The sequence below is a fragment of the Lates calcarifer genome, linkage group LG7_2, assembly GCF_001640805.2.
Source record: "Lates calcarifer isolate ASB-BC8 linkage group LG7_2, TLL_Latcal_v3, whole genome shotgun sequence".
NCBI classification, from domain to species: Eukaryota; Metazoa; Chordata; class Actinopteri; family Centropomidae; genus Lates; species Lates calcarifer.
This window is the reverse complement of record NC_066854.1, coordinates 10,469,125-10,479,239: the sequence shown is the minus strand read 5'-3', so window position 1 is coordinate 10,479,239 and position 10,115 is coordinate 10,469,125. Positions and strand designations below refer to the sequence as shown.

The 10,115-nt window shown below is 42.8% G+C and overlaps 2 protein-coding genes across 3 annotated transcripts; one reads left to right on the top strand and one right to left on the bottom strand.

The window, feature by feature from the left end:
* Positions 1-41: 41 nt before the first annotated feature.
* Positions 42-6,187, top strand: stradb (STE20 related adaptor beta). 2 transcript variants are annotated; one of them, XM_018701769.2, is made up of 13 exons: positions 42-269; positions 729-845; positions 992-1,058; positions 1,759-1,839; positions 3,032-3,134; positions 3,279-3,400; positions 3,497-3,605; positions 4,061-4,184; positions 4,264-4,435; positions 4,573-4,677; positions 4,768-5,024; positions 5,127-5,169; positions 5,321-6,187. In XM_018701769.2, the coding sequence occupies exons 3-13, from the start codon at positions 1,047-1,049 to the stop codon at positions 5,480-5,482; spliced, it is 1,290 nt and encodes a 429-aa protein (XP_018557285.1). In that variant the 5' UTR covers positions 42-269; positions 729-845; positions 992-1,046; the 3' UTR covers positions 5,483-6,187. The 2 variants fall into 2 exon arrangements, with proteins under 2 accessions (XP_018557285.1, XP_018557286.1); XM_018701770.2 differs by lacking the exon at positions 992-1,058.
* Positions 6,188-6,335: 148 nt separating this feature from the next.
* On the bottom strand, positions 6,336-10,047 carry LOC108900615 (uncharacterized). The gene is made up of 4 exons (XM_018701768.2): positions 9,553-10,047; positions 9,026-9,138; positions 8,725-8,916; positions 6,336-8,600 (listed from the first exon to the last, which is right to left on the bottom strand). Exons 1-4 carry the CDS (start codon positions 9,712-9,714, stop codon positions 7,715-7,717), a joined length of 1,353 nt encoding a protein of 450 aa, XP_018557284.1. The 5' UTR covers positions 9,715-10,047; the 3' UTR covers positions 6,336-7,714.
* Positions 10,048-10,115: the final 68 nt, after the last annotated feature.

Sequence of the window (10,115 nt, the reverse complement as noted above, 5' to 3'; positions counted from 1 at the left end):
ACAGTTGGTGGAATGACGTTTTTATAAAGCGCCAATTATCTGTGTCAAATTAAAAGTCCTGTCAAAAGATTATATTTTCGCTGTGGGGATATTGTGCGGTTCGTTACTGACAGCACAACTCGTTACTTTTAACCCGACACGATATGATTTTGACAGAGAATGATAGGAGATGAACTTTGTAAACCAAATGTTGTTTAGAATTTCAGACTGTCCTTTGTATTTTTAATTTGTTTACGTCGAGGCACCAGAGCTGCTGTCGACAGGAGAAGGTAAGCAGACTCGTTTCTTTATGTGTCTTTATGTGTATGTGTCTACTTTTAAATAAATACCGTACTATAAATGTAATAACCAATTTATAACTGAGCTAACGTTAGCTGAATGCTTGTACCAGGCAAATATACGTTAGCAAGCCTAGCTACCGAATGGGAACCTGAAGTGTTTATGTGCAGCATTGTCTTCACAGACTTAAAAATGAATGTGTAATATCATAACGAAAACGAGGTAATTATGCCACAATAGTCATACGAACTGACGACATTAACCGTCAGTTTGAATAGCACTCGTCCTCTGGTTACAATAACATGGCTGCAGTTAATCTAACCTTAATAATTGTATTGCGAAATTATAGGATTTTTGGACAGTGGTCAACAAGTGAAGCCTTATCGCGCCACTATCAACATGACCTCTTATTAGCACATAAACAAAGGTGCAACTGAATGATTTTCCAGGCTTGAGAACATCTTTCCTTCCGATGTCAACGCCTGCACTGACTCGACTGGACGGGGATCTCCGCTGGTGAATTTCCTACCATTTCCTCACATCTCTAGATCAGCTGATGCAGCCAGGTAAGCTGCAGGCGGATGGATGAATGTCTGAGACTGGATGGATGCTGGGCTGCTTTCTAGTCTAGTGGGGGATTCTCCGTGCGTCTCACATTACACTGCTGCGCTTCCTCCTCCTGCCTCCCTCCGTCGCGGTCGGTCTCCTGCAGCCTGTGAGCGGATGAATGCCAAAACCTGTGATTTTACCGTCGCCAAAAGGACTCCATGTCTTTCTTGGTAAGGATATCACGCCGCATGGGTTTCGCTTTGTGCCTCTGTGCGTGTCGCTTTATTGTGACCCTAGCAGATGTATAGTCATGTATAGGATCAGATGGCTCGTGCTGATGCCCCTGGTGGGATATGATAAATTCCTTCCTTTAAGTGTATTAAAATACAGGAGCCTCCAGATAGCGATGCACCAATTGTATTTTTTAAATCAAATGAGCATTTTCTGAATTATATGAGCCGTCAGATGTTCTTTGTAGATCTTGTCTTAAAAGTGTAACCCGTTTGCATCTGCATTTTCATGTATAATAGGGGCTAATCTTGGTTGGAAAATATTAGATATTAATATTATTAATCTATCCGTGCATCCCTCACTTCTAATGGGCACATCTAAGTATGTATGCAGCTCTTATCTTGCTCTGTTGGGACACATCAGTCAGTCAGCTGCATCTTTGTTGCCTGTTTTCATCACTCTCATTCTCTCTCCACTCACCACTTCTGATAAAATGCCATGTGAGTGCCTTCACAGCCCATATTTCCAGATGCTTGCTTCCCTGCCTCATCTCTGCCCCCCCCCTCCACACACACACACACACACACACACACACACACACTACCACTCTCCACCCTTCCCAAAGTGCCATGCTTCCTCTCCGCTCCTCCTCGTCCTGTAGGGCATGTCTCACCTGTGCTCCTCCCCCCCCTTCACCAGGACTGTTCCTGCATCTCCCACGCTCAGGTCCAGCCCATGGACATAGAAGAGCGCTATGAGGACACCAGCCACCAGTTCCTGGTCAGTAGCCAAGACGCTGTCAGCACGGAGACAGGCGTCACACTGATGCTCTCCCATCATATCATCACTATTCACCTGTCATCTCTATGGAACTGTCAATCATTAAAGTCCTTAAAGACAGTGACTACTACTACTGTTAAAGCTGCTAGTGATTCCTAAACGGGTACTCATCAATTTAAGAATTCACTCCCATAAAGTCTGGGGACTGACAAGAGACTTTAAACTGCTGCAGCACAGGGCAAGATATCCTGATGTTAAATCCCTAGCTCTAAAAACACTGGATCCTACAATTCCCACAATGCAACTTGATACTTTATTTCATTAGACCCTCAATGACCATGCATCCCAGTTTCAAGTCTCAAGCCTGAACTGAGATAACCCTGATGACATCACTCTTATACATCATTGATTAGCTTCTCAGACTAGCCACAGTGGCTAGCAGAGTTTGCCTGTGTTCTTATTCCTCTATGAATATAGCCATTCTTTCTGCAGTGCTTAATATATAGTAATTATTATTAACTACTTAATAATAATTATTAATGTACTGCTACTGTGTGAGGTCATCCTCTCCTGATAATACAGACAAAATGCTGGGACATTAAGGAGTGAATACAAAGAATGTGTATGGAAAAAACCCAATACAACCATTCAGCAAGTGTGTGCATGTGAAAGAGACCTAGACTCTCCTCTGTCCCAAACCTCTGTCTGCATCACTAAAACTGCAAGCATCCCCCCCTCACCACTCCCTTTGCTGGTGCACAGTGTCACAGTGCCACCCCCTGGCGGCCATCGTCCCCTCACACATTACCTCACCTCAACAGCGGTGCTCTGACCGGTCTGTCAGGAGGCCTTTGTAGCAGTAGATGTCCATGAAGGAGATTTTGAGGTTTGTTACAGGACATAGCTCGTTAGATGAGATGAAAATTTCATGATCCACTATGGGGAATTGGTTATTATGTAAGAAGCATTACTGAAGGAGAAGTGACATTTTTACAGAACCATGGCCAAGAAATTATTAGAATATAAAAGAGGATTCTTCACAGTTACACACGTATTGTCTTTGTGAAATCTAATCCACCCCCACCTTACAGTGAACTGTTTATTTGCTGAGTTATTTCACTCTTTGTTACCTTTGATATGAATGTATAATAAATGTTTGTGGGGGTGTATGTGGGTGTGTGCGTCCCTGCAGAGCTGTGACGGTTCTGAATACACTCTGCAAGGGCCAGCAGGTGGCGATGACATCACGGGGCTGTCAGCCGAGCCAGCCCACTACCAGCTACTGTCTGAGCTGGGTGAGAACACCACACCATACACTTGACTCAGACCATTACGTCAGCCGAGGAGACGGCACAAAGTTCAAGCTGCACCTAATTCCCCTCCCAAATCTTTCAAAGTGAGCGTAAGATTTCTCTTCAAGCTGATTCGTTGTATTACAGGGAGGGGCTTCAACAACCTGAGCCAGGTGAGCATGGCACGCCACATCCCCACTGGCCAGCTGGTGGCCGTCAAACAAACCAATCTGGATGAGTGCACGGAGGAGGAGCTGCTGCAGCTCATGGTGAGCTGCTCTCCAGAAACTGACCTCTATTTAAAGGATACTTTCGCTTCTGTTCATCCTGGTGTGTTTATGTCTGACTGCATTTTGATCCCCCAGAACGAGGTTCTGCTGTCCAGGCTTTTCCGTCACCCCAACCTGTTGACCTCACGCCTGGTTTTCAGCTCCTGCTGCCAGCTGTGGGTCCTCACACCACTTATGGCCTATGGTCAGCTACTGCCGCACCTTTATAAAGTTATTTTTGTTTTGCTCATTCCAGCTTCTCAAATGTGAGGATGTGATAATTTTCCATGTCATACTTGGTAATGAATTGGGTTTTGAAGAAAATTATAATGGCCACTTCTTTGGCAGACGAATTGTCAAATTGATTTATTAAGGAAATAATTTAGAGTTGAAATAATCAATAGATAAATAAGTGTACATTTATCATTAACCACTTGAGTGTTTTTCCACTGCTGGTGCTGTATAATCAGTGTGTATGCTGTTTATATCAACAGTAGCTCTTCAGTGATTTTGACATTCTTTATCAGAGCATTTCTTGATACAAAACCCTCTTGGATCCAAATTATTCCATCCACAATTTGCACCACTTCCTCAAAATTTGCAGATTTTCCATGACAATGAAATGCTAATCTGTCCTTTTCAATCTCCTCCTGCCTGCAGGCTCTGCAGACACCTTACTGAGGACATATTTCCCAGATGGAATGAGTGAATCCTTGATAGCATACTTGCTGTACGGCGTGCTGAAAGCGTTGGAATACCTGCACCGGATGGGCTATGTTCACCGGTCAGTGTGAGACATATGATGTTATAAGAGCAGTGAAGGAAAAAGTAAAGAAATATAAAAGTTTTTGTCTTTTTTTCAGGGGGGTGAAGGCCAGTCATATCCTGCTGTCAGGGGAGGGGCGTGTTTACCTCTCAGGGCTCCACAGTGTTTACAGTATGATGCGTGAGGGGAAGAGGATGAGGGCGGTGTTCGATATGCCCCACCACAGCCCCGCCCTGCTGCCCTGGCTCAGCCCAGAACTACTGCGACAGGTCAAGACTTCCTAAATGTAACCCTAAAAGTTACATGCATCTCCTGTTTTTTTTAACAGAAATGCAAATTTTAGAAAGCAACAAAATTTATGGTGTGTGTTCTGTTGCTCCTCTCCCCATGGTGTTGCCCTCAGTAGGACCTGCATGGTTACGGAGTAAAGTCAGATATCTACAGTTTGGGTATTGTGGCCTGTGAGCTGGTCAGCGGCAGAGTGCCCTTCCAGGACATGCCACCCACTCAGGTAATTAAAACACTTCCATTCAAACTGTATTAAAAAAATGCGTGCATATTTACTATTCCAAGGGTGAGTTGTTTGAATCCCCATGTTCAGATGCTGCTTCAGAAGTTGCGCGGCTCCCACTGCTGTCTGCTCGATGTGGCCCCCTTCCCCCTAGGCGAGCTGGGTGGGCTGAAGGTGTCACGGTCAGGGGTGGACTCCGGCATCGGGGAGAGCGTTGCTACCGGAAGCCTGACGCACAGTGCCACTGCTCCTCCCACCGACAGACCTCAGAGCCCCGGGCCTAAAAACCACTCAGCCACCCTGCACAACCTGGTCCAGCTGTGTCTGCAGCAGCAGCCTGAGCGCAGGTCATTACATTAAAGTCAACTAGAATCAACTTTATCTGTCAATTGATTTGATATGATTGGATTCAAATACATGACAGTGTTCCCTCTGTTTCTCCTCTATAGGCCATCAGCCTCTGCACTGCTGACCCACGCCTTCTTCAAGCAGGTGGGTTTCCTACCCATGAATGTCTCATGATATCAGAAGCAGAAATAGTGTTACCTACAAGCCAAAATATCCAGTTGTCCAACACTCACATTCATAACAGAACACCTGAGTGAGACTGTTTAACTAAAAGAACAGTCTTTCTCTATGACAGGTGAAGAGGCACACCAGAGACTCCTTCCTCAGCCTCATGTACCCAGCAGTGCCCCTCACCAGCCCCGAGGACCCTCCAGTATCCTGCCCCCCTGGTCCGTCCTGCCATGCTCCGACATCACCCTCTGCCGACACTCCTGACGCCGTGTGGGACTTCTCCTAACCCCCCCCCTCCCAGTCTCTCCTCCTAAACCTCCACACCCTGACTAGCAAGCCAAACACAAGACAATCAAAACAAAGCAATGAGGCCAAATCCTACTGTGCTTTTATTTTTTATTATTATTAACCCAACTCTCTGAGCCTTTTTAAAGTAGTTTTGTAGATGTTTTTTTTAATGTGTTTGTCTGATGCATATGTGGACTTTGGTTGTGGGGTTGTGAGGCGACTGTGAAAGCGCTGGATCGAAGAGCCTGCTCTGATCATGTGCTAAGAACCCATAATAATAACAATGGACTATCAACAAAGTCACATGACAACAGACTTACCAGTTGACTATAATCACGCACTTCCTCTTAAGGCAACTACAAGTTAAAGGAAAAGTCCACCCAAAAATACTTTGTTAAAAACAGTTATTCGAGCTTAACAGTGTATGTCTGGTAATATTTTGTTGTTTTTATTGTGGTTTTTTATTCATATTTTCATGGATAATAGTCATTTTTTTGGGTGATTGTTTTACTCAAAAAACACTCTGAGAAATGGAGGACCTCACTAACTGTATCTGAGCTATAGAAGTGAATACACTAAGAAAGTATGGACAAAATAACCCCAGAGTGTCAGACACTATGGTGGATTTTTCCTTTAAAATGTTATGTATTCTGACTGTGAATAGTGAATAATGCGGTACATAAAAAGAGATTTACAACACGTATGTGCATATTGATCTGTATTATTCAGTATAAAAATAGAAATAACAATTGATCTTAAGTCTACACACTCTCCCAAACATGAGGTGTTACTGCCTTTATCAGTTACTAGACTTGATTTTCGACACAGTTTCCCAGGTTACTACATCTAAAGTGTTTCAAAAACTGGCCACAGTCAAATATGTAAATACATTTTTGCTGTATGTTTGAACATACAGTGCAGTATATGCACATAGTGTTGTTGTATAGTACTTTTAAAACTTATTACGTTTGCCTATTAGGACAAGCTAATAGGACAAGGTGCAAACTGGGCTCTTAAAAAAAAAGAGCACATGAGCAATAGAATATATGTAGTGTTCCATGTAGGAGTTAGAAACCATCAGTAGAAACAGCAGATGAAAACCTTTCCTTGTCCTGGTCATCAGTGATACGCCAAACGAAGAATATTTCTACTGTGCTTTGTGACCACTTATCCAACAATGCCTTTATGTTTTACTGAAACCTGCATTCTGAATATGGTGATCGATCTGTAACTGTGATTAAGTGTACTGTGTATACGAACTGTGATTTGCAGTACATATCAAACATGGTAGCTGTATGAGCCTTATATATATATATATATATATATATATACACACACGTATTATAAATGATATATATGTATATATAAAATTTAATTTCTAAACTTCCTGTTAACCTTGAATGATTTCTTATCATTTTGGATTTGTCTGGATTATGAGCGTGAAACAAGCTGGATGCTTAGAAACACATTTTGACATGATATACTGCCTCATTTAACATTTTTATTTTGCAGTTTGTATGTGTCCTTTCATATGTGAGCCCACAACTAAAAACACCAGTGCTGCATCAGGAGAGTTTGTACACTGAGTCAGAGTGTGCAGAAACAATGATGGTTGTTTGTCGCCATCTAGTGGTTGATTAGATTTACTGCACACTACCTGACCACTACCTTCAACTTGGCAAATATTCTAAACTACTAATCATGACAAAAGTGTCACAACTACAAGTCAATTTATTTATTTATTTTTTTTATTGTTTCCAATTGTGCATGTTTTTTCAATGTGGGAGGAAACCGGAGAACCCGGAGAAAACCCACGTCAACACGGGGAGAACATGCAAACTCCTCACAGAGAGACCAGAGTGATCTTCCTGTGTGGCCACAGAGAGCCACCGTGCTGCCCTCACTCTTAAAAAGGATGCCTTTACTTCCACGCTGACCTGTAATGGTGAGAGCTTCTACTCACCACTTCTGTTGTTTTTCCTTTGTTCTCTGCCAGATGTTTCTTCATGTCTGCCTTGACTGTGTCAAACAAATCTGTCCTGTACTTTACTAAACATATCCTTACTAAGAGTGTGCACTAATCTTGAAAAATTATCAATTTTTTCTTGTTTTTTTCTTTTCTTTTTTTTTTGTTTTTGTTTTTGTTTTTTTTTTGAGAGAGATTGGTCAATGATTTAGTTTTTTTCAAGATTAATACAAGACAAGAAAAGACTGGGGTAGGGGGTAAATATTACACACAATACTTGCGTGTTCCAGTCATCCAGTTATCCACGTTGGCTGGCAGGAGGTGAAGGGCTTCTTGAAGATTCTGGCCACTGAAGAGAGCATTGTGGTGATGGTGGGGCACCTCTGGTTCCTTGAAGGCGGAGGCGTTCGATCCTTTCTCAAATTCTTTGACTTCACGGTGATTCTTTACTTCACAGGCTGGGGAAACTTTGCTGTTCTTTTTTCTGAAACACCTCCATACTTTCTTCACCAAGCTGTTTCCTCCTGATGTCCTCTGCATCCCATCAGTTTGAGAGTGCTCTGGCCTCTCATGAGCTGGGGTGTCTGAGTCCTCTATTTCCTCCTCCTCATTGAAGTCCTCAATAATTATCACTTTGAGTGGACTGTAACTCTCTGCGCGTCCCGGTTCAGCCATGTCTTCCTCTTCTCTACAGTCCTTGATGTCTGCCATCTCATCTGGACAGTGACCCCCTGAGCAGACTGTCTCAGTGATGTCCTCCTCTTCTTCGAAGTCCTCAAGAACCATCGCTTCATCTATACAGCCACACCCTGAGCAATTACTGCCCTGACATCCTTGGTTGTAAGATGACTCCAGGTGTGGTACACATCTTCTTAGTATATGAGCGATATGGTAAACCATATCCTCAGTGTGAGAGTCACATGACTGTGTCTCAGTTGCAGGCTCCTCTGGCTTTGTGACTGATTCACTGATGAGATCCAGCTCTAAGTTCACTTTCCTCTTCACCGCTGCTGAGAACAACCCCAGCAGTTTATCAGAGTCGAGTGACCGTTCCTGTTCTACTCCAAGCGATGCACCAAAGCATTGTTGAAGGGAATCTCCAAAGCTGGCTTGGATATCTTCCTCTGTCACTCTGTAATAATTCCTATCTCTTTAAAAGAGAAACAATAAGGCATTGGTCAACTGATGTGCTCTACAAAAATGCCACATTCAACAAGGAAGTTTCAGGTAAAAGTGTGTGTGAATAAAACACTGTTCGGAAGCTTTTGACTTACTTTAAGATAGAAGTATTGGTGGAGCTGCTGGCGCTGTCCAGGGATGTCTGCCTTTGCACCCAGGTAAGAACCTGAGGTTCCACAGCTTCCAGGATTAAGTCGCTGGCCATCTCTACTATTGCGTGACACATGTTGGACAGTAGAAAGATCATATCTGAGTCGATGTTTCGGGCTTCCAACAACATCCACTGCCTGGAAGAAAAGAGCAGGAATGGTTTAGAACAAAAATAAACCTTTAAACCAATGGATACATGTACATATATAGTTTCTGCTGGTTGCTGACTTAGAAGTTGTGACTTACTCATCCCTGATATCTTTTAGAAATATGCCAATCACTGGTTCGAAGGTTTCTGATGTGAACAGGGGAACATCCAAATCGCTGCACCTCAGTTCTCCAAGTTCTTCTGATGACATCTAGAAAGAATAAAAATCGGGTTAGCAACCAGACATCCATCACACACTAATAAGACTGTTCTCATTGTGATGAGACAGTAAAAAAACAGCAGCATGATTAAACAGTGTGTGAACAGCTATGGTATTTGGTCCTGTGCACAAATGACAAACCATCTCTTCATTAATTCTGCAGGCTGGCTGCATTCAGACCGACCAGAGAGAAATCTGTGACTTGATGCTTATGGTCCAAATTAAAGTTGTCAAATGCTGCCTTGTGTCAAATATTAACAGTGCTGCTAATAGTTGATCTAATTTTAAATAACCTCTCAGCTGACAGACATAAAAATCTAATTGGGGTGAAACCCTTCTCTCACAGGCTGAAGCTGGGCTCAGCTTGTGTTTGTTTGTGTGTAATTAGAGACTGAATCTTCTTACCTCCTCATCCATGTCAAGTGATGCTTCATCAATTAATGCACAATTCGGTACTTTCTCCATACTGATAATTACTCCGTCGTTTACTCTGTGAAGGTCTGTGTAGATCTGATTAGTTACATACAGTCTATGGCTTAAACTCTGGCTTGATGAAGACAGTGGCATTGAACCATCATAACGAACGTGACGACACAGTTACACCTGTGGAACCCCGCAGCGTTCCACACACACATACACACACACACACACACCTCAACCTACCTACCTGCCTACCTATCTTTGTGGGGTCCTGTCATTGACATAATGTCAGGTCCCTTGCACCTGAACGTTACATGTATATTCAGTTTGTCAACAAAGCCACTATCATCCAGATGTCTCCTGACTTCTGAGTCAATGTCTCCAGCACTAAATCAAAGTCAGATCATGTCTTCTGAGGAAATGAGACTCCAGCGTGTTTCCTGCTTAAAGTTAAGTTTCGTTTTCTCTGATCATCGTAACACAGCTTATATATATATATATATATATATAATATATATATATATAAGCTGTGGTATATCTAGGGAGGA